This window comes from Lentinula edodes, assembly GCF_021015755.1.
Source record: "Lentinula edodes strain Le(Bin) 0899 ss11 chromosome Unknown C8R40scaffold_62, whole genome shotgun sequence".
Taxonomy (NCBI): Eukaryota; Fungi; Basidiomycota; class Agaricomycetes; order Agaricales; family Omphalotaceae; genus Lentinula; species Lentinula edodes.
This window is the reverse complement of record NW_025764368.1, coordinates 199,011-222,937: the sequence shown is the minus strand read 5'-3', so window position 1 is coordinate 222,937 and position 23,927 is coordinate 199,011. Positions and strand designations below refer to the sequence as shown.

General features: G+C 48.4%; 2 protein-coding genes and 1 non-coding gene across 3 annotated transcripts; 1 reads left to right on the top strand and 2 right to left on the bottom strand.

Annotated features, from left to right (window-relative positions):
• Positions 1-298: 298 nt before the first annotated feature.
• Positions 299-629, top strand: C8R40DRAFT_1177344 (uncharacterized protein; the record flags this gene model as incomplete). Its single annotated transcript, XM_046232667.1, has 2 exons — positions 299-527; positions 580-629. 2 exons carry the CDS (start codon positions 299-301, stop codon positions 627-629), a joined length of 279 nt encoding a protein of 92 aa, XP_046079999.1.
• Positions 630-2,302: 1,673 nt separating this feature from the next.
• On the bottom strand, positions 2,303-2,400 carry C8R40DRAFT_t281. Its single transcript has one exon. It is a non-coding gene; the product is annotated as a tRNA-Pro (tRNA).
• A 118-nt stretch (positions 2,401-2,518) lies between these two features.
• Positions 2,519-6,185, bottom strand: C8R40DRAFT_1177343 (uncharacterized protein; the record flags this gene model as incomplete). Its single annotated transcript, XM_046232666.1, has 4 exons — positions 2,519-3,463; positions 3,522-5,845; positions 5,906-5,953; positions 6,011-6,185. The coding sequence occupies 4 exons, from the start codon at positions 6,183-6,185 to the stop codon at positions 2,519-2,521; spliced, it is 3,492 nt and encodes a 1,163-aa protein (XP_046079998.1).
• Between the last annotated feature and the right edge of the window lie 17,742 nt (positions 6,186-23,927).

The following is a 23,927-nucleotide window of genomic DNA, read 5'->3' as shown; positions in this document are numbered from 1 at the left end:
CCTGACAGACTATTCATTATCACTGCACACGCCGTCGTCGCTGATCACGCGCTCCGACTCATTAACAGTATATCCACGAGGGAACGTCCGGTTTCAAACCGTTGGCATCATTGGTGGCACTCCTTTTCTTCACGTTCCGCTCGAGCGTCTGGTCGTTCATCTCATACACTTGTCCCGCGATTTGCTCTAACCGTGTCTGCTTGTAGCGCGCTGCCTCAAAACACCACGATCCTTTCCCTATCGTTCTCAATACCAAGCAGAGTCTCGTCGCTTCTCCTTTCTTCCTTCCTCAGTCTCCATGCATAGACCTTCCGAAGAACTACAATGGCGCTATGAAATGCGAGAGACACGGGGGATCTCAAATGCGGATGGCCAGGGATATCTTTACGCCTACGTGGACAGTGATAGATGGAAGGTTGGAATGACCAACGAATTTGTTCGTCGTCAGGTGGAGTGGGACAAGGATTGCCCTTACCCATGGAGAATCTGGCTTCTGCCTATCCGGGTTGCGAACAGGCGGAGAGCAGGTGAGTTTCTTGACACCTCATTACCCCCACATCACATCTCATTGGCCTTTAGAGGCATTGGCACATCTTTTGCTCAAAATGGAGTGTCTTCATCGCCCGTGAACGTACTGTCAACGTTGTACGTTCCGCAGTCTCACTTCTCGGTTCATAACACTGCATGTCTAACATATAGGCCAACGAATACATATTGAAAAATTCATTTTTTCTGGAACATGGCACGTCGTCTGGAGCACGATCGTGTATCCTATCTTTTTGAGGGCTGCTGTTTTATGAAGGTACGCTATTTATTACATTCTAGACTATCTTAGCTAACAACTCAATAGTTAAAGTAAATCATAGCGCATCACTTGCATCTTGTTATTGTCAATTTTGAACCTGGGAAATAGAATATGAGCTGCTAGGCTTTGCAATGCATACAATACACGGACAAAAAGATATGCCTGTGCCCTTTGATGCTCGATAGCGAATATTTACTATACACATATCCAGAGTCGAAGAACCGGTAGAACCGTCGACCCGGTCGACTCATATAACTACGAACACTCAAATGCACAAAATACTCGAGCATGTCAAGGTCCTCAATCAATCCTCAATCATTCGAAGGTTCCCAACCACTTCAAGGCCCTCAGACTTAATGACAGAACTTGCAAGGACTTCCTGAGCGGCACCGAAAGCTAGGCCTTGTGCACGCAGAACCCAATATATATGTGTGTAAGTACCGTTGAAATGAAAAGTTGTTCCCCATGTTTCAATACCGACATCCCCGACATTAGCGTTGTCACGCGTTCCGACATCCCGACGTCAGGGACGTTCCGACGTTTCGATGTGTCGACTTCGGTGACGTCTGGACATTCGGACGTCCCGACATCGGGTACACATAAGCTCTGCGAGGTTTTTCAAAAGAACTTCGCTATTTACACGAGGCGGTTACTTGTATGATATTTTAATTTACCCCAGTGAGAATCTTGAGCTGTTTTTTAATACAACCTCCAAATATCACTTCTATTTGCCCTATTAGGATGAGTTTAATAGCATACAAATAATCGAGGCCAAGAAATTATATACAATCCGTGCGAGTTTTAAGTTAATTTCCTTATAAATGTTCGTTGTAGGATATTTTGAGAAACCGCTCAATATTAACTCTATAAGATGCATCCATTTATGGGAGAAACATTTAAAAGTTTCGCTGTTCGGAAATTGAGGTGTTTATGTACCAAACCTCCCTTTAAACACAACCTTTCCTCGACGAGGAAACGGATCGATCCCCGCAGTGAGAGTGCAATTGGTTAAAAATGTCTGGTATGGGCCGCAACAGCATCATCAAATATTCACTTGGTGTGAGACTATTGAATAATGCATCTTGTTAGCCCAGGTAGTAGATGCTCATAAGGTATACATACTTAGAAGAACGGGATTCTTCTACTGGCCAGTATATTTTTCGTTTATGCACAGATCGAAGGGTACATTGAAGATTTGAGAGTATTCTGGTGAGTGTCTTGTCGCCAAGCTGAGACTCTTTCCATTGCAGCGAGGACGAAGTCTCGGTTGGACTTGGCGACAGAGAATCGGTTGCTGGCCAAGATAGTGGAGGGAGAAAAACTGTGGAAAACATTTTGTCAGGGTGTCTCAATATCGTTGAGTACAGACGAAGAGTAGAAGATCTAAACATGCACTGTGGGATATAATAATATCATCATCGCCAGGCCCACGCTTGCCTGGTTGCAGGGGTTCGAGGAACGCGCAAACATTCAGGTGCAAAACTACAACACCTAATAGGGCCTGACCGGGAATTGAACCCGGGACCTCTCCCAAATTTCTCGTATCTACGAGGGGATATCCCGAAGGGAGAATCATGCTACTAGACCATCAGGCCGACAAAATTTGATCCATTCTTACTCCTAGTAAATCATGCGTCACTAGCGCATCGTACAGGCAACGTACTCATTCCGATTATGCATCATGCATCAACGTTTAACCTTCCGCCATCATCATCAACTACTTTTCTTCACACATTTCTTTTTGTGTGCTGCCCAATCCTTCTTCTGACATTCAGGTCCACAATATCTGACCTTCCGACATTTGCTACATTCATGCAACTTGGGTTTCCCTCTGCCTCTGCATAGCCAGCACCTGCGTGAGTTGATATCTCTCAGGATTGGTTCGAGGTATGTCACAGCAAACAGCGGCGACAGGGCAATTCGGGTGGCATAAGGTGCAAAGGGACGCCAAGCTGCGATTTCTGACATTCCCTCTACGTCCTTGCCTTCACCGCAACTACAAATAGGGTTGTTTTCAATCTCCTCGGTAAGTGGGATCCTTCCTAAAGCCTTGTACTCGCAGTTCTGTCCGTGGGACCAAGTGCGACAACGTTCGACAAATGCTGGAATGAGATGCTTCCACGATGCCACCTCTCCCTCCATGAGTTGTATGTGCTCCACGTTGGCAGTGTTGACCAGCTTGGTAAAGGGACGGTTGTGTCTCTCCAGTATGTCTTCGGTCAATGGCAGGATAAAGGCATCACATACGACAGTGTGTGCACTTTGGTCATAGCGTAAGCCGTTAACGAATAGCAACGTGTCGGTATTGTGGGTTCCTTTGTCCATGAGAGAAAACAAACGCCGAGCTTTTCCTCCCTGAATACCGCTAGCTCGTACCATGATAGCGTGCAGGGTATCTTTGACAAAGATGAGATCATCTTTCTCATGCCTTTTACGTTCCTTCCGCTCTCTCGTAGACATCATCGATCCAATGTGAGGATTGAGCCACTTGTATAGTTTCGTGGGGTGTGAGCAGTCAAGAAACGGTAATCGCGAAAGGTTGACATAGTGAACATTCCATGCATGGATCTCTGGGCACATAGCTGAAGCCAGCACAACTGGAAACGGTCGAGTTGGCATGCCTCCATTTTGAGAAGGCCCCGAGGGAGGTACAAGAAGCTGATATGATTCAAATTTGTTTCAAAGACTGACAACGTACATTCAATATCGCACTTACCTCAATCCACAATGACTTCCGAGCCAGTCGTAAGCGATTATCCTTCCCCCTTATAGGAACCGGGAAAATGACCATTTGCGAAATCCCGGACACTGTGATACGGGCAGTACACGGCGAAAGCTGTTTGATTTCAGGAATGGCACCAAGCGAGCCATATGAATGGATGACGTCGGGGTTTTGAATGTCAATCCGAGTAGATAACCAGTTGACTACCTCACATTCCTCGTTGAAGCTCGCTACTACTGGTCTAGAAGGTCCAATATGTTGCGGGATTTTCGAGAACACGGGAGTGGAAATCTTTGAAGGCGACAGAGATTCTGGCAAAACCTGAACTTGCGTCTCATCTAATAGGGCAGCACTATACACATTGAGATTCATGCCAAGTTTTTTTGTGAACATTACAGAGGCTCCAGTGCTTCTGATAGAAAAATTGACCTTGAGCTGGTCCTGAGGTTCAATATTGACCAACAGCTGCGTGGGCATCGTAAATGAAACTACAAGGGGTGATCTACCCTTCAACCCATCTCTATCTTCTTCAAACGAAAGCCGAGGGGATGCCTTGGATCCCAAAGTGGAGACCCGACCAAATGCTGCATGTACGGCAGAAAAAGCGTTCATAGACCACAACCCTGAAACATGACATTGGAGAATTGGTGTCTGAGTCGCCATATTCGGACTTTCGGCGAATACTTCTTCAAGCACTGACCGCGGTACTGTGAGTATGATGCGAACCAATTGTGGGACTGACGACCATTGACTGAACCTTCCAACTCGAGAAAGAGAGCCGCGATAGGTGGGAACAGTGTATACACCATACCTGTACAGATGGGAATGAAAGTCTTGTCGATTAACGGTATCCATGGGCATGGTAGTGTCTCCTTCTTGAAGATCGAGAAATCGTTCCATGACAGATCCCCAATCTTCAACTGACAGACCAAGATTAGACCGCGCAAGCCGCAAAAAAAGAACAAAGCTTTCTCGGTTATAGCTGATCAAAGATGATTTTGAGATTGCTTTCAAGTTGGCTCCATGCTTCGCCCAGTAGGTCATAGCATCCTCTTCCTCGAACATGCGGTGATACATATCCCAGAGAAACGTTCCCAGTTGCATGGTATCAAAGGTAACAGAGGGTTGGACATCTACAGGAACATCTGCGGACATTGGGGACTTCCATGTTGTCACTTGATGAAACTGACCACCATCTGCGAAATTGTGCAGCATGATTTCGTGCGTGTTAGACCGAGTGAAAAAGTTCGAAAGATAGTCGATAGGCGCTACTCCTAGAAGCAAGGAGACTGTCCCTAGATCAGAAAAAAGCTGCTCCGTGAGCTCCTTGGTAGCGTCTTCTCCTTTGTAAAGTAAAGATTCAGTGTAGATAGTGCCATCCACTGTTCGTAGTGGAATGGTAGACACAAGGATATTCAGATATCCAACGTGGTCGACCAGGTTGGACGTGTCAATCACATTGAAAATTGTAGGAGCACAGCTCAATAAAGATCCCGTTGCGGAGTACTGAGCACTGTCAAAAGTCAGCATTGTAGCCTTCCATTGCGAGATGGGTGTCACGGTTTGAATGCGGTGATTATCATTCAAATCACGGAAAGCCCGACAGAGGGCAGTAGCCTCAGAAAGGACAAAGCGCAAAGCGACGCTTCCGGGTTGAGAACTGACACGAGTATAAAAAGCATCAGACCATTCTCCAAATTGCTTTTGAGCGGACACCACTACATCTTTCATACCCAGGGCTCGAGTGGCATTACCAAAGAGTGCAGCAGAAGGAAAAGGTGTAAGCGGTGAGGTCCCATAATGTACATTACAACCTTCGCCCACAAACGAGTAGGCAAATGTTGGGTTGATCATTGTCGCAGCAGTTACCACCCTGGGGTCTGTGGAAGAGACACCAGTACGTGCATAGTGCTTCATATGCTCCGAATAGACAGCGCTGGCCATGAGCATGAGAGGCCCCGCCGCTCGTGCGGATGAGAAAATGGTACCTTTTGACTTCTCGCTCGCTTCTTGACTTTGCTTAGCAAAGGCATCGCGAAGGAATTTCTGCCTGTCCGAAGGAAGACTTTCCATCTCGACGTAGAGCTGCCAATGACGCCTCGCTTCCTCTAAAGTATGAAGCGTCGAAAATTTTAGGACGGACCCATAAGAAGAATTTGCCCAGTCGCTTTGGCTGCGTGAAGTTTGGCATAGCTTTTCACAATGTGCAGTGAGTGTTGAATATGTGCCGCGGTCGATCTTCAGGTCAAAGAATATATTCCACATTGTCGAAGATGGAACATTGTCGATGATCATTGTCAAAAGCAAGATATTCCTAGCTACATAGCATATATCATCATGAACAAATAGACCTACAAGATTTGAGCTGCGACACACACCTATAATCCCAGGATCCATATCACTGCAAGTGATATCTAGATGCCGTTCTTCCAGGTGTATCTATATCAGTTGCAGGCGGAATACTAAATTATGATCATGCATACCGCTGCCAGACGCTTCATTGTACACAGTGAAAAGTACGTTTCGAGGGTCACCGCAGCCCAGTAGTAGAATATCTGCAGGGGTTTGAGGTGAAAGATCCCGCGTCAGAGAAACGGTCGGGGTGTTCCCAATGCCGTAGAAAAAGTATCTTCCAGGCCAATATAATGGCTGAGACATTGTCGAGTTGGTTAGAAGTAAACTGAAGTAAAGCCAAGCAAGCAACGAGAATGCAACGAGGTGTTGCCAATGCATCATTTATACTTTTTTGAAGACCAATCAGGAGTCCACTCCATCTGCGTGGGTATATCCTCGTGTTGCTGTGCTCGCAAAATGGAAGCCATATTATGGTTTTCTCCTAGTCTTCATGATTGTAGGGCGCAAGTGAACCTAAGTAGCAGTTTGCACAATATTCCATAAGCAATAGTGGATTATATTCTAGTTTCAAACATGTTGTGCTCAATGATCCAAAATCTGAGCATTGAAGTCAGGCCATTGCCAAAGAAAGAGATACAAACCACCACACGTTAGATATATCAAAATATAATAAGTTCGAACCTCAGCGTGATAAGAAAGCTCGTGTATTCTCTACCTATCAAAATATAATAAGTTCGAACTAAGGTTATGGTAAGCAACGATAAGTATCAAACGAAATAAACATAATAACTCACCCTCAGTGTGATAAGAAAGCTGAGGGCATTCAACAACAATTTCTGTATATAAATGAAATGATAAGCAAGATCTACTTGCTGTTTCGTCAAGGGATAAAACGGTTATCGGAAACACAAAGATAACAGATTTGAAACAATATATGTACTCGAGAGATTTGTACCCCTCCGGGACTCGTAAGAACTGCTTTGGCCGACGGGGTATTTGTCCAATAAGATATGTTAAATCTCAGTTGATAGTTAAACAACTGTATTCGGTACCTGGTAGATATGTTCAATCTACTCTTATCAGTATGTAGTATGTAGTTTAATATCAGGCTCACCTCAGTTGGTAGTTAAACAACTGAGGTGTTTGAGCTCGCCATAATGTGAGATCTAGTATGTACTGTATAGTTTATAGTAATAACATGGATTGGGAAGTATCAAAGCTTGTACTGTGGGGGTAGTACATACGGAGTACTCCCCAACACCCCCTCTACTCCATACAATCCAGTCTGAGGAGTGAAACCAGTTTGTGGTGGGTGGTGCCATTCAGTGCCTTTGTGAAAATGTCCACAACATTCTTGCCAGAGCAGACCCATTGGATAGTGACTTCTGCACTCGCCACCTTCTCCTGCACGTAGTGGTGGCGCATTTTGATGTGCTTCACAACAGCATGTTGTTTGGAGTTCTTGGTTGGGCACACTGGCCCGGGGTTGTCACCCACTCCTATGCCAGGTTGACTTCCACCAGAAAGGATGATAGCCGGATGGCTTGTTGTGCAGCTCTCGAGAGGCCAATGTATTCTGATTCTGTGGTTGAGAGTGCGACGGTTGCCTGGTGCTTTGAGCACCATGACATGGGAGTGCCCCCCATGAAGAAGATATACCCGGAAGTTGAACAATATGTGTCCTGGCATCTGGCGTGGTCAGAGTCTACATATGCATATGGCTTCAGACCTTTCCTTGGCTGGGGGTCTGGTGTGTGGTAGGTGCTCTGTAGGTTATTGTGTAATCCAGAGTTTGGAGAATGTACCCAGCTACCCACTTGTACTCCCAGTGTGCTTGTCCGAGGTTGAGTTGATACCTTGCAAGTAAGCTTTCTGCAAACACCAGATCCGGGCATGTACAGACCTGTCCCCACAGGATTGATCCAACAATGGCCCAGTATGGTTTGTCCTCCATGAATAGTTGTTTGTTGTCTGGAAATGGGTTCGGTGATTCCTGGAGCTTAACACCAGGCAGCAGGGGTGTGTGACAGTGACATACTGTTCCGAGTCCAAAGTGAGTGAGCATTCATTGGAAGTATGCTTTCTCAGAGATGGTAATTGCTTTGGACTTGTTGTCCTGTCATATTGTCATCCCCAGTAGTACCTCCATATTCACCTTGTTAGCTTCCCATTGCTTCCCCAGGTCTGCCACAGCCTTTGCTCTGCCCATCATGGTCAATGCCCCTCAGCATATGTCATTGCTGTAGGTGCTCATGATTGTATATTTGGTGCCCTCCCTCTTGTACCATATGCACAGGTCAGCTCATGACATGATGTATACATCTTCCTTATACCCTGCTGTGAGTGTCTCCTGCCAGTTGTGGCTACCTTGCATAGTCCTATATATGGATTTCTTCACTTTGCATACTAAGTGGCCAGTTCCCAGTTTCACAAACCCTTTGGGTTGTTTCATGTACATGTCATGAGCAATGGGGCTGTTGAGGAAAGCAGCTGTGAAGTCTACTTGGAAAATAGATAGTTTGAATACTGCAATAATGGCTAACACAATTTGTACAGATTCCATCCTAGCCACTCCACCATATGTCTTGTTGAAGTCCTGGCATTGGGTATACCCTTGAGCCATGTATCTAGCTTTGCACTTCAACAGGTTACCTGATGCATCAAATTTGATTGTGTGGGTCCATCAGCCTTCTGTTAGATTCAAGTCTGGGGGTAACAGTATGGGATCCCAGCAGTTGTTTTCCATCAGTGTCCAGAATTCTTTCTCCATAGGTTCACACCAGAGTGCCTCTTGTTTCATTGCTTGTTTGTAGGACTGGGTACCCACAGGTCACCGGATATTGCAGCAAAGGCATATGGTCTCATGCTATCAATGTGTTAAGATCATGTACACTGGAAAGCCATGCCAAGGGCCATATGGTGTCTAAGTGTGGAAGGTTGAATGGGACAGTGGTGAAGTTATTAACAGCACTGCCATTATGTTGTTAGTCCCCAGTAACGAGCTTGCCTTGTTTTTGTGTAAAAGAGAAAGGAAAGAATCAAATGGGCACTCCAACCAACCAATCTAATACACAATATGCAAGTTCACTGCTATCAAATTTATTTAATAGCAAGGGGTAGCATTGTCAGAAGTTCTGCAAAGCTTTTGAGAGCTAAGGAAAAAGCTTCAATCAATCAATTTAAATTGTTCGAAGGATTCGGTATATTCTTGATTAAGGTAGATTCAGCACAATCTGTCCTTTAGTGATATTGATATGGGTGTCATAAAGTACGCAGCCCCTATCATTTTCCTTTTCTCACCGTCTCGACGCCTTTACTTGTACAATACATCATCCCATCACTGTCAAACCCCCATCGATTACTGATCCACCTGACCCATCTTCTCCTTCTACTGGCTTCCGCCACCTTCCTTGTTCCTAAACTGTACAGTATTACATCGTTGTTTCTCGCAGACCGGATTATGTATATATAGCCAACCCTCCACAGCCTGGTCCCTTATCTTGACCTCTCTGTCATTATCTGGGACCAGGTATGTGCTTACTTACTATTACCTATGACTACGATACTCAATATATCTCTGTCATTATCTGGGACCAGTCTGCCGCCGTTCTGCTTAGTCGCTCCGCTTTCCCGCTCCGTTAGTCACTCCGCCTCTGCCGCTTCGTGACATTAGGTCAAGATCCATTACTGCACTGACAGCCTACCGATAAGGTTGTCCTTGCAGGGTCTATAGACACCACGTCTTCCCCAGTTCCGCCCGACTCTGAAACACCTGTTGCCAGTATAGACTGCTCCGCACTCCCGCACGCACTTGACCCCAGAGATCAAGCTCACGCCCATAACAACGACGATACTTGGCGCGATTGCCAGTCTCAACCTTGCCCCAACGCCCTTCCCAACTCAATCCGAGAGCCACTCACTGTGAGCAATATAACCTTCCTGCCGATTCCCCAGCCCCGATTGCCTACTCCCATCATGTCGACTCCTATCCCGCCTGCCCCAAACACCTCTGCGGAGGATCTCATGGCTCAGCTCATCAGACAAGTAGCTAACCTTGCTACAGCTATGGAGGAACGCTCATCCTCTAAGTCAAGCATGAACAAACCCGAGGTTTTCAAGGGTAAAGATGGCGCTGAAGCCCGTCGCTTCATGGCTCAGTTCCAGAATTGGGCGTCAGAACAACCGGATCTCGCCAAAAGCCAAGTAAAACTCATCAAGCCCGCCTTGGGCTTCTTCATAGAAAGCGCCGGAGATTGGGCAACTCCCCATCTGCTACATTTCAATGCGGAAAATCCCCCTTTCGGAGGAAATTGGGAGGCGTTTCTGAAGGAATTTAGCCAACGGTTTGAGCCAATGGACCCAGGTATGGAAGCCCGTAGCGAGATCAAGAATCTCAGGCAAAGTAAAGGACAGACAGTTGCGGAATTCGCTCAGAAGTTCAAGGATATCGGAGATCGGACTGAAATGTCTGATATTGACTTGCGGGAACGTTTCTTCACTGCATTACTCCCAGAGATCCGACAACACCTCATCACCGTAAACATTGCCCAAGGAATTGCTCCGACTCTGAAGGAGGCAATCAAACGGGCCATATCGGTGGATGTCTACCTGCACGATCCCACCATGACTGGCCAGAACTCTGGATACCCTCCCACGCATACCACTCATACTACCCCTGCTGACCCCCACGCTATGGACATTGATGCAACCCACACCAGTAATGGGAATACTAGGGAGGCATTCCTAGCTCGCATGCAAGGACGATGCTTCGGCTGCAGTACCCAAGGTCATGTCAAGCAAAACTGCCCACACCGAGAAACCACCTGCCGCTACTGTGGACGCCGAGGACATCTGGAAGCAGTCTGCCAAGACAAATTCATGGGACTCGGACAAGACCGAGGCCGACGCCAGCAACCTCGACGCCAACAGATATCCGCTACGGGACCCGCGCCATTCTCCCTATTCCCAAACGAATCCGTCCAAATCGCGTCCTCGACCCCAACATCTGCTCCTGCACCTGTAGCTGCTACTCCGAGCCCTCCTAACCAGGACTTTTCCAATCAGATTGGTCAAATAAGGGAATTACTTGATTGTGCTAACGCTATGTCCTCCTCGTCTTCTGGCTTTCAACAGGGTTTTTAAAGAGGGTACCCGCTTCGGCTGCACCGAGAGTATCCCGTAATCAGTTTGTTATGTTCGCTACTTCTTCGTATGACTCGCACCCATCATGTACAATATCGTCGATCCGGGAATTAAACTCCACGTCCCCACATTTCCGAATTCATGCGAGACTAAGAGGAAGGAATCACAGTATAACGACTGCAGCCATGGTAGACTGTGGAGCTACCGCCCTGTTTTTAAACCAAGACTTTGCCACCCGGAACCACGTAAGATGTGCACCCCTCCATAAACCAATCGACATTTTTAATATCGATGGAACACCTAACCGAGCTGGACGAATAACCCATTTTGCACGTCTAGCACTCACAGTGGATAATCAAGAGCGATGGATGGACTTTCTAATCACCAACCTAGGGGGTGAAGACATCATCCTTGGACTCCCCTGGCTACGGAAGGTAAACCCGGAGATTGATTGGGAGAAAGGACGACTCTCAGTAAAGCCTCCTCGAGTAACGATAGAAGAAGTCCCAGACGAGGAGATCTCGTACTCTCATCTAGCCGCCACTCACACAGAAAGCCCGATCCTCGAACTCCCGGAACCGGAATCTCCCGCAGAAAACCCCCACATTGAGGTGCCACCAGAAGCGACCCTTGAACAGAGCGAATCAATAGCAGTTGAAGAACTACCAATACACCGAATCCGAGCCAACCATAAAACTCGCCGGGCATGGGTAAAAGCAGGAATTCTAGAGGAACAGATGGAGGAAGTCTGGTGCGCCGCAGGATTCACTTACTCCCAGCAGCTAGCAGAGGAAGCCAACCGAGACAAACCCGTTAAAACCTTCGAAGAAATGGTCCCTGAGCAGTATCATGATTTCAAGAAGGTTTTCTCAGAATCCGCCTCCGAACGATTACCTGCCCACCAACCTTGGGACCATGCAATTAATCTCGTACCTGGAGCACCGGCAACCATGCGTACCAAGATTTATCCCATGTCCCTAAACGAGCAGGAGGAGTTGGATCATTTCCTAGAAGAAAACCTACGAAAAGGCTATATCATCCCCTCAAAATCACAAATCTCATCACCGGTCTTCTTCGTAAAGAAGAAGGATGGGAAACTCCGTTTTGTACAAGATTACCGGAAACTGAACGAGTACACTGTGAAGAACCGATACCCTCTCCCATTAGTTGCTGACATCATTAGCCGACTTCAGGGAGCAAGATACTTCATGAAGTTTGATGTCCGCTGGGGTTATAATAACATACGGATTAAGAAGGGGCATGAATGGAAAGGCGCGTTCGCAACAACCCGAGGCTTGTTCGAGCCTAAGGTCATGTTCTTTGGTCTCACAAATTCCCCTGCCACGTTCCAAGCTCTTATGAATGCTATATTTGCTGATCTCATTGCAGCCGGCAAGGTGGCAGTCTACCTAGATGACATCCTTATCTTCAGTAACGATCTCGAGGAACACCGACGAATGGTACGGGAAGTATTAACTCGGTTAGAAAAGCACGACCTCTACCTACGACCCGAAAAATGCGAATTTGAACAACAACAGATTGAATACCTCGGACTCATCATCTCAGAAGGGGAGGTGAGAATGGACCCGGTAAAAGTAGCGGCTGTTCGCGACTGGCCAGTCCCTACTAATCTTCGGGAACTACGAGGGTTCTTGGGATTTGCAAACTTCTACCGACACTTTATCCGGAACTTCGCCAAAATAGCACGACCTTTGAACGACCTGACGAAGAAAGACACCAGCTTTACCTGGACCGACACTCGACAGAAAGCATTTGATACCCTTCGAGAAGCCTTCATCTCCGCACCGATCCTTGCTCTATGGACACCAGACAGGCCTACTCGAATCGAGGTAGACGCATCAGGCTTTGCCACGGGAGGCGCCCTTATGCAGAAGCAAGACGATGGCCAATGGCATCCGGTAGCCTTCAGATCGGCATCCATGCAGCCAGCGGAACGGAACTACGAAATCTACGATCGAGAAATGCTTGCTATCATTGAAGCACTGAAGGATTGGAGGAACTTTCTAGAAGGACTCCCTCAACCATTCGACATCATTACGGACCATTCGAACCTCGAATTCTGGCGCACTGCACAAGACCTCACCCGCCGACAAGCCCGATGGGCCCTCTATCTGTCACGGTTTGACTTTCATATGATCCACCGCCCTGGCAGAGTAAACACCCAAGCTGATGCTCTCTCCCGCATGGCAGTTCATCATGTATCGGACAGCGATGATAACCGGCAACAGACAGTCCTTAAACCTAGCCACTTTGTAAAAATTGCAGCTTCGATCCTACAGAACCCCTTAGAGGATCGTATCCGGAAAGCCTCAGAACGGGAAGCACAGGTATTGGAGGGTCTCAAAACAGTCAAAGAGCACGGACTACAGCGCTTGGCCAATGGGATAGCCGAATGGGAAGAGGACAATGGGTTGGTCTACTACCGAGGTCGAGTATATGTACCAGCAAACGACGACCCACGCACTGAGGTACTCCGTCAATGCCACGACCATCCAACTGCAGGACACCCCGGACTACACGGGACACTCGACTTGGTCAGTACCCATTTCTGGTGGCCCACGTTGCGCTCTTTTGTGGAAAAATACGTTGAGGGATGCGAGGTTTGTGCCCGTAAGAAGATCCAGCGACACCCACGGGCCGTAACTCAACCATTAGATGTACCATCCGGTCTATGGGAAGAGGTAGGGGTTGACCTGATAACACAGCTACCTAACTCCCAAGGCTACGATGCTGTCTTGGTTTGCACAGACCTGTATGGAAAACAAATTCACGCTATTCCTTGCACCAGCTCCATCACAGCCGAAGGCGTTGCCGATATTTACTACCGAGAGATCTTCCGTCTCCATGGTCTTCCTCTTCACTTTAAATCCGACTGCGGACCCCAGTTTGCAGCTAAACTCATGCGATCCCTTCTCGCTAGGCTAGGAATTAAATCAGATCTAACCTCCGGATACCGTCCTCAGTCCAATGGCCAAACCGAACGAGCAAATCAGGAAGTAGAGAAATACATCCGCCTCTATGTGGGACGACAACAAGATGACTGGGCAGAGCACCTTCCCATGGCGGAGTTTGTGATTAACTCACGGACTCATTCTGCTCTAGGCATGTCCCCGTTCGAGCTAACCTACGGCTATCTTCCCCTGTTCAATATCCCAGTGGGCCAACGCAGCGGTATTCCAGCTGTGGATGACCGTATACGGATTCTCCGAGAAGCGCGACAAGATGCCGGGGCTGCCTTACACCTAGGAAAGAAACAACAGAAGGAGGGATACGAACGTGGGAAGCGGAAAGCTCATCAATTTAAAGTTGGAGACCTAGTCTGGCTCAGTGCAGAGGACATTAACCTTCAGCTTTCCAGTGAAAAGTTAGGAGATCTACAGCTTGGCCCTTATCGCATTCTGGAGAAAATTGGCCCTTTAGACTACCGCCTTGACCTTCCCCTATCCCTAGATCGCCTCCATCCCGTCTTCCATGTTGATAAACTATACCCCTGGAAAGGTAATTCCATTAATGGCGAAATACCAACACCACCAGAGCCGGTATACTTAGAGGATGAAGACGAACCGGAATACGAAGTAGAGGAGATCTTAGACAGCCGGGTTCGATGGAAGAAGTTGGAATATTTGGTGAAGTGGAAAGGTTACGACGCAGGGCACAACTCTTGGGAACCCGCAGCCAACCTCAGTCGAGCACCAAAAATTGTTCGGGCCTTTCATAAAAAACACCCAACAGCGGCAAAGCCTTGACCATCGAGGGCAATGGTCATAAGGAGGGGGGTAATGTCATAAAGTATGCAGCCCCTATCATTTTCCTTTTCTCACCGTCTCGACGCCTTTACTTGTACAATACATCATCCCATCACTGTCAAACCCCCATCGATTACTGATCCATCTGACCCATCTTCTCCTTCTACTGGCTTCCGCCACCTTCCTTGTTCCTAAACTGTACAGTATTACATCGTTGTTTCTCGCAGACCGGATTATGTATATATAGCCAACTGTTAAGATCATGTACACCGTGTAACCGTGCCAGAGCCACAAGGTGTCTAAGTGCGGAAGACGAGTGGGACAGTAGTGAAGTTATTAACAACACCGCCGTTACGCCGTTAGTCCCCGGAGAGCGAGAGTAGAGAGAGAGAAGCTAAGTAGCAGCCAGGTCGGAGCGTGTTGGAGTTGACCCGTGCGCCTTGATGCGCAGTATACCGATACCCGCCTGTTTCCTTTTCTGTGTTGACCACGGCCTTATCTCTGACTCTTATATGCCTACCTCCTATTCGTTTCCATACTTATATCTCGTCTTATCATGGAATACCTCAGTCGTTTTACCCACCTTGTTGTACGACTGAGGTATGTCCTTATTACTTACTTGTTCTGTTATACTTACTTACATGACTCTCGTAGTTCTTACATTTGTTCTCTGGCTTTTAGGTAAACTACGAGACCCCAATACAGTCGTTTTACCCACCTTGTTGTACGACTGAGTTCTTACATTTGTTCTCTGGCTTTTAGAGCGGCGGTATCGCCGGTGACGAGGAGCGAACCAGAGGACGTCTAAGTCCTAAGGTTATAATGGGGAGTACTCCAAGGCGTTGAGCCTGAAGACTTAGAGAAGAGTTAAGTTGAGAAGGGAGATCTAAGTTGATAATTAAACTGAGGAACTACAGCAGCGTACAGGCAGTATTTATATCTACGGAACGGTGCATCGGTGCGGAGCGCCAGACTAACTACTAGGAGCTATACGAGTAGTACCTGCAGGGTAGAGTAAAAGACAATAAGGAGGGACTAGAACAAAAGGGTATGTGTAGCGAGAAAGAACAATAAGAGTGAGATTACAATAAGGAGCAGATCTTCGGAATCCCGAGCGGCGGAATGGAGGCCCGCGGCATGGACTTGACAGTATCCCCCTCTTAGGCTTGAGCCCTCGAAAGCCATTAATACCGGGAGTTGGTTAGTCACCAAAGAAAAATTTTAAAGGCCGTCAGCATCGGGAATTTGACCCATCAGTCAGCAGGAAAATTTTCGAAAGCCGTTGGTACCGGGAATTGGCATTAGTCATCAGTGAAAATTTTCGGTTCACCGTAAACCAAACACAATTCGAAGGAAAATTTTCGCTGGTCCGTGCGCAGTTTTTGCCGTATAAAGGGTCCAGAGTTTCGCCGAAAAGGCCCAAGTTCCCAAAACTTCTAAGTTCGAAACATGACCACTAGCCGCACCACTACTACCACCATCTCTTCCACCGCCGGGCCTTCGAGGCCACGACCCGCCCCTCTGCCGCCCATCGACCTTACCGCTCATGAAGAAGAAGGGTTGGAGGAGGAAGATGAGGACGACATCATTCGTAAGGCGCAGGAAAGAGTGGAGAGGGTGAGGGCGAGGAAGGCGGCGGCAGCGGCGAAGAAGGCCGCGGAGGAAAAGGCTGCAAGGGCGGCAGCAGTCCGAGAGCGAGCGGCGCAGGAGGCGCGAGAGCGGGCCATTCGGGCTCGTCAGCAAGAAGAAGAGGTTTTGGAACGGAGGAGGCTGTTGGCCGAGGCAGCGACCGCCAGAAGTCAGAGGGAGACTTCTCCAAGTGAAGTGTCTGCTTCCCCAAGGAGGCCTGCGGTGGAACTTCGGCGAGCGGCGAAAGGAAAAGGGAAGGCAAATGCCCAGGTGAGTCAAGGTTTTGTGGTTCCACTCCCCTTACTAACGCTTTTGTTTCTAGCCGGTGGGCGGAGATCCCGACGACGGCGATGACGGGGACGACGACGACGACGAAGACCGCGCACCTTGCGAACGGTGCAAGACCAAAAAACTCCCTTGCCAAATGCAGGCAGGCAAGAGGAGTTCGATTATTTGTAAGCCCTGTCACGATGCCAAGGTGAGGTGTTCCTACTCGGGGCGCCCCACAACCTCGAAACAACGGGAAGGCAGTTCCGGCGAACGAATCGCCGTCTTGGAGAGCCAAATGGCTCAGAGTCTGGCGGACAGCCGGGCGCTACGAGAGGCGGACTCGAAAACCCACCAATACCTCCGCCAACTGTTGAGGAGGCAAGAAGACGACCATGCCCGCCTGATAGCCATGGAGACGAGAATGGCAATGATGGGAATGGGAGGAGGATCGGCGACGGCTGGACCGTCGAGGGGAACTACCGAGCGGCGGCGTCCGCTGAAGCGGCGGAGGGTTGTGAGGGAGAGTGACGAAGAAGAGGAGGAGGAAAAAGAAGTGCAGCAAGGTATGGAAGAAGATGGAGAAGGAGAAGTAGAGGAGGAAAGAGGAGAGATGGAGGTAGAGGAAGGAGGAGAGGGGGAGGCACCGGCGAAGACGGTGACCTCTGACAAAGGAAAAGAGAAGGAGTTAGTAGAGTAGTAGAGTCACGGACATCGGACATCGGCCCTGCGGCCCTTCTTGTAACTTCTTGTAGTCCTCTGCCTCCTGTATAATCTTGTTTTTTGGACTTTTGTATATAAATAAATGTTCAACGCAATTTTGAAGTCGGAAGGCGAATGGGCCGCGAGGCGGCGTAAGAAATAAATTAGTTTAGTATAAGTAGTGTAAGTGTAAATGGAAACTAAGTGAAAACTGTGATTAAAGAAACCATAATAAGCAAATAAGAGAGAGAGATAAACACTCAATTTACTATCATCGTGTTTACCCTCTAAACACACGAAGTAAACTTCGGCAGAGCGCGGCGGAAACGGGGAAAGGAATAAAATGATTTTTTGTGATCAAGGTCCAGGTTTCAAAGGGTATCGAGCGTGGAATGCGGGTACCAGTTCGTCAGCATGTAATTCATCAGCGGCAACCCAGGAGAGCTCATCGTTGGTACCTTCATAACCGGCCCACCGAATATAATAACGTAGAGGACAACGTTTATACCTTCTGTCCAGCTTGGAGTCAAGGATTTCGGCAACGTTGTACTCCTCTTCACCATCAACTTCAATTGGAGGTGGAGGAGATTGAGTACGATTCGGGAAAGGATTCGGCGTAACCGGCTCCAGCTGTGAGACGTGGAAAACCGGGTGAATGCGGCGAAGATAATCCGGGAGCTTGAGCTCGTAAGACAAAGTACCAGGTCGACTTATGACCTTGAAAGGACCAAGATATTTTTCAGAGAATTTTTCAGTAGGACGGGTAGAGCGAATGTGCTTAGCAAGGACAAATACTTCGGAGCCGATCGGGAACTCCGGGTGCGAGATTCTTTTCCTGTCAGCTTGTTCCTTGTAACAAGACTGAGCTAAAAGAATTTCCTCTCGAAGGAAAGTGTGGAGTTCATCAAGGTTGACGACGAAGTCGCTAGCTAGATCAGACTTCATGTTGACCTCGGGCCGAACGGTGATGTTGGGATGGTATCCTTTGTTAGCGAAGAATGGAGTAATACCTGTGGAAGCATTGGGAGCGTTGTTATAAGCGAACTTGGCGATCGGGAGTAAAGGCGACCAGTCATCTTGTTGGTAGGAGCAGTAGATCCTGATGTACTGTTCGAGAGTCTGATTGACACGCTCAGTCTGCCCGTCGGCTTCCGGATGATATCCAGAGGTATAGTGAAGTTCCATGGAGAGCGCTTTACCGAGAGCCCGGAAAAACGCCGAAACAAATTCGGAACCACGATCAGAAGTGACATGATTAGGGACACCATGTTTAGAGAAGACATGAATAACAAAGAGCTCAGCTAGTTGTTCGGAAGTAATGGTGTTGTAAGTTGGAATAAAGATAGCTTGCTTGGAAGATCGATCCACAACGACGAGAATAGCTGTATAGCCATTCGACATTGGCAGTTGCTCAATGAAGTCCATGGAAATGGAATCCCATGGTCGGACCGGAACCGGCAGAGGCTTCAACAACCCGTAAGGCCGATGACGGCGAGGTTTGTTGCGACCACAAACAGTGCAAGAGGTGACATAGTCACGGACGAAGTCTCTCACCTTGGGCCAGGTGTATTGACGACGTACAGCTTCTAGAGTTCGGTTCTGGCCGAAATGGCCGGAGAGTGGATGATCATGAAAGTAGCGGAGAACTTGAAGGCGAAGATCGCCGTGATTAGGAACATAAATACGGTCGTCAAGGCGTAGTAGCTTGTCACTACCTAAGCTCCAACGTTCATTGGAAGGATCTTTGGCAAGTTCCAAACCAACAACGGAGCTCGGGTCGGCGGGAAGGGCGAGGATGATGGCTTGGTGTAGGGCTTCGATATCCATGATAATCGAGGCTCGTAAAACCGGGCCTTCCAAGAAGGTAGCTCGAAGAGACGCAGTGAGTTGTTCGTTAGTAAAGATAGGACGGAAGTTGTGAGGGTTCACTTGGGCGTAGCCGATATCCCCCTCTTTAGGGTAGACGTCCCAGCGTCTAGTTATCGAGTCGGGTTTCTCGCCGAGTTTCCCCGGCCGGAAGCGAATGACCATATTAAATTGATGTAAAAATTCTGACCATCGGACCTGTCGGCGGGTGAGACCTTGGTAGTAGAAAAATACTCAAGATTTTTGTGATCGGTGACGACGTCCACTGGATCACCCGAGCCTTCCAGATAATGACGCCAAGCTTTAAAGGCCTCGAAGATGGCCAGTAGCTCTTTGTCGTGGGTATCGTAATTGAGTTCCGCCGCATGAAGCGTTCTGGAAAGGAAGGCTAGAGGATGAATTTCACCGTCAGCATATTGGATGGAAAGAATAGCCGCAATGGCGTAATCGGAAGTGTCGGTCTCCACGATAAGTGGGCGATTCGGCTCCCAATGGGCCAGTATCGGCGCAGAAGTAAAAGCGATTTTGAGGTTTTCGAAGGCTTCTTGACAGCTGCTGTCCCAGATCCAGGGAGCGCCTTTTCGGGTAAGCCGAGTCATCGGCACAACAATATCGCTATAATTATAAATAAAACGACGATAGAAGTTTGCAAAACCCAAGAAGGACTGAATGTCCTTAACCTTCCTCGGGACCGGCCACTCTAGAACTGTCTGAACTTTCTCCTTGGACATAGTCAATCCGTCGGGAGAAAGAATATAACCCAAATACTCAACAGTATCCATATTGAACTCGCACTTCTCGGGATTGGCGTAAAGCCGATGATGGCGAAGCCGCCGAAGAACTTCCTTGATGTGTTCTTGGTGTTCTTCTGGCGTATCAGAGTAGATCAGAATATCGTCCAAATAGACGATGACACAAACATCGAGCATGTCAGAGAAGATGTCATTAACAAACCGCTGGAAAGCTGCAGGGGCGTTCGTAAGGCCGAACGGCATGACCTTCCATTCATAAGAGCCGTAACGGGTCCGAAAGGTGGTCTTCCATTCGTCACCCTCAGCGATTCTGACTAGATGATAAGCGTGAGCGAGATCCAATTTGGTGTATATTTTAGCTCTTTTCGGAGCGTCGAGAAGGTCTGAAATAAGTGGGAGTGGGTAACGATCCTTTTTGGTGATACGATTGAGTCCACGGAAATCGACGCAAAGGCGAAGTTTGCCGTCTTTCTTCGGGACAAAAAGGACCGGAGCGCCGTGAGGAGAGGATGATGGGGTGATGGCACCAGTAGCCAGCTGTTTGTCAATAAAGTCTTTAAGGGCGACTAACTCCTTTTCAGACAAAGGATAAATACGGCCGAGGGGCGGCAAAGCGCCCTCTTCCAAGTCAATCTTCAGGTCGTAGGGTCTATGTTCAGGAAGTGAATCTGCAGCGATCTCGTCAAAGACGTCTGCAAACTCAGCATACTCTGCTGGGATGGAAGGAGGAAGTGGAGGGACAGTAGGAGTGGTGGAAGAGCGGTCGGCGGCGCGGGCCGCGACCTCAGAGTGAATAGCACGAAGAAGTATGGGTTCCATACCAGCGTCCTTGCAAGCCCTGTTAAAGACTGCAGCACTGACAAGTGCAATGTCTACCTCGGGAGTTTCCAGCTGAGCAGCAAATTGAGAGACCGTAGGATAAGAATAGATGGGTTCAAAAGGGAATTTAGACGAAAGGGGCTTGGCCCGTAAAGTCCGAGAGCGAGAGCGAGGTGAGTCCCCAGGAGGGGTCTCCAGAATTGTCGGTAGGACCGACGGCGAAAGTTCCGGTAACGGAACAGCGACCTTTGCAACAACAGGGTTGATAGCAGAAGGCACAGACGTCTGTGGAGAATCAAGATGTGAAGTGTTACGGAACGTAATGTTTCGAGATGCCCAGTCAATCAACGGATTGTAGCGGGATAAGAAACTGTAACCTAATACTGCTTTACAAGATGAATCTAAATGAGTAACATAAAAGGGTAATAGAAGCAGCTCGCCAGAAGGGAACCGAACAGCGATATTCGCCATATCAGTAATGGGTTTAGAAGGTAATGAACCATCAAAAAGACGAAGATTAACAGGAGAAATTTTGGTCGTAGGAATAGAGTTCTGAGAAACATAACGAGTATCGATGAAAGAGTCAGTAGAACCAGAATCAACAAGAGTAGGAAATTTGAGAAGAGCAGAGATGGGCTCGGCCGAATTGGATAACGAAAATTCAGTAGTCAAAGATATTACAAGAGATCGTTCAATAGAGGAAAGAGCAGACGCGTTGAGATATAACTCCCCAGGTGAGGTACGAACCTGATCAACGCAGCTCCCGTTTCATACTGGGGAACAAGAGCTGCGGACTAGTTTTCCGATTCCTCTTCAACAACCTCAACGGTTGCTTCGGGGGTTTCTTCAACCTCAGCAGCACGGCCCTTCGATTCTCAGGCCTTTCGCTTGTTGCAGTCAGCAATCTGATGCTTACCACCGCAGAAGAGACAAAGGTTGTTCTTCATCCTTCTTTCCTTCTCGGAGGGAAGGACTTTCCCATCTGCACCAAGATGGTTGAACGCGGGGCGCTGACCGCCGGATTGGCCAGAATTCGAAGAGTTCTGGGGCTTACCATTGTTGTTAGGCTTACCACCAGAGAAGGGTTTAGGCTTCGGCGTGAACGGCGCCGAAGAGCCAGAAGGCTGAGAATTGTTATGCTGGTTAGAAGAACCAGTCTTGAAGTCCGAGGAACCCTTCTTTGGGTTCCGAGCAACAAAAGGCTTACCAGCCTCACGCTTTCTAGTTTCCTCGCGTTTCCAATAACGATTGTCAATACGAAGAACTTCTTGACGATAATCGGCGAGCGTTGCCAGCTCGGGCAAACGCGCCATTTCGTCCTTAATGCGTTCAGCTAGGCCTCGTCCATAAGCCCATTTCAGGGCAGCAGAATCCCAGTTGGTACTAGCAGCCAGGGTGTTGAACCGGATATTGTATTTCCGGATGTTCTCGTTTTCCTTCATCTTCAGATTACCGAGAGAATCTTCGGCCTCGCCTTGGGCGTTGTAAACGCCGAAATTGTCCTGAAGCTCCTTTACAAGAGCCTTGAAGGAGGACGTCCAGGCCGGCAGCGAGTCGAGATCCGGGTCGAGGATATCAGGGACAAACCATTCTTTGGCTGACCCACTGAGATAGGAAAGGGTATAGTTCACCTTCCGTTGGTCGGTGAAGTACTTTGGACGGTCATTAAAGACCAGGGCGAGATTGACGAAGAACGTCTTGAGTTTTCGGGGGTCCGATCCGTCGAATACCTCTGGCTCCTTGACTTTGCTCTTAGATTCAGAGCTGTCAGAGGGACGGCCGAGAGCGGCGAGAACGGTACCAAGGGTCTCAATGGAGCCCTTGAAACCCGAGAGGAGTTCCAACATAGCACGTTGCTCGTTGGGGATGTCAGGAGATATGGGAGAACGAGGTCCACCAGGTCCACCAGGACCGCCAGGACCGCCGGGACCACCAGGACCACTGGGGTCACCAGGTTCACCACGCGGTAAACCGCCGGAATCGTCATCCAGATCGTCGTTGTTATTATCGGCGCCCGGATCGTCGGGGTCGACAGGAGGGTCTTGATCATCGTGATCACCAGTGTCCAAATCGAAGTGAGGAGGTGGGTCACGAGGAGATTCAGAAGCAGCGCGACGTTGGGGTTGTTTCCCCGTACGGCGGGCTATGGCTTGGAGGATTGGAGAATCAATTGGAGCAGTTGAACGGCCCCGAGCCGGAGCGACCACGGGGGGTTGTCCACGGCGAGGGGTCAGGACTTGAACAGGTTGTCCGTCACCAGTGTACAAGGTGCTGTACTCAAATTGTTGTTCTTCTTCCATGGCTTCAGGAAGAGTCGACGTAGTAGGAACTGTGGCTGGACCGAAACCGCGATTACGGCGACGTGGTTGACCGATGGCAGAGATAGAGTCGGAGAATGGAGCAAATGATTGAGCTGTAGTGAAGAAAGTATTTTCTTCGGAGTTAGCTCTAGATTGAGCTCGAGTTTTCGGAGGCATAAAAAATGATATGTCAGTACGACATTAACGGATTGAGTTTAATTATACTGTTAAGATCATGTACACCGTGTAACCGTGCCAGAGCCACAAGGTGTCTAAGTGCAGAAGACGAGTGGGACAGTAGTGAAGTTATTAACAACACCGCCGTTACGCCGTTAGTCCCCGGAGAGCGAGAGTAGAGAGAGAGAAGCTAAGTAGCAGCCAGGTCGGAGCGGCGGTATCGCCGGTGACGAGGAGCGAACCAGAGGACGTCTAAGTCCTAAGGTTATAATGGGGAGTACTCCAAGGCGTTGAGCCTGAAGACTTAGAGAAGAGTTAAGTTGAGAAGGGAGATCTAAGTTGATAATTAAACTGAGGAACTACAGTAGCGTACAGGCAGTATTTATATCTACGGAACGGCGCATCGGTGCGGAGCGCCAGACTAACTACTAGGAGCTATACGAGTAGTACCTGCAGGGTAGATTAAAAGACAATAAGGAGGGACTAGAACGAAAGGGTATGTGTAGCGAGAAAGAACAATAAGAGTGAGATTACAATAAGGAGCAGATCTTCGGAATCCCGAGCGGCGGAATGGAGGCCCGCGGCATGGACTTGACACCAACCCTCCACAGCCTGGTCCCTTAT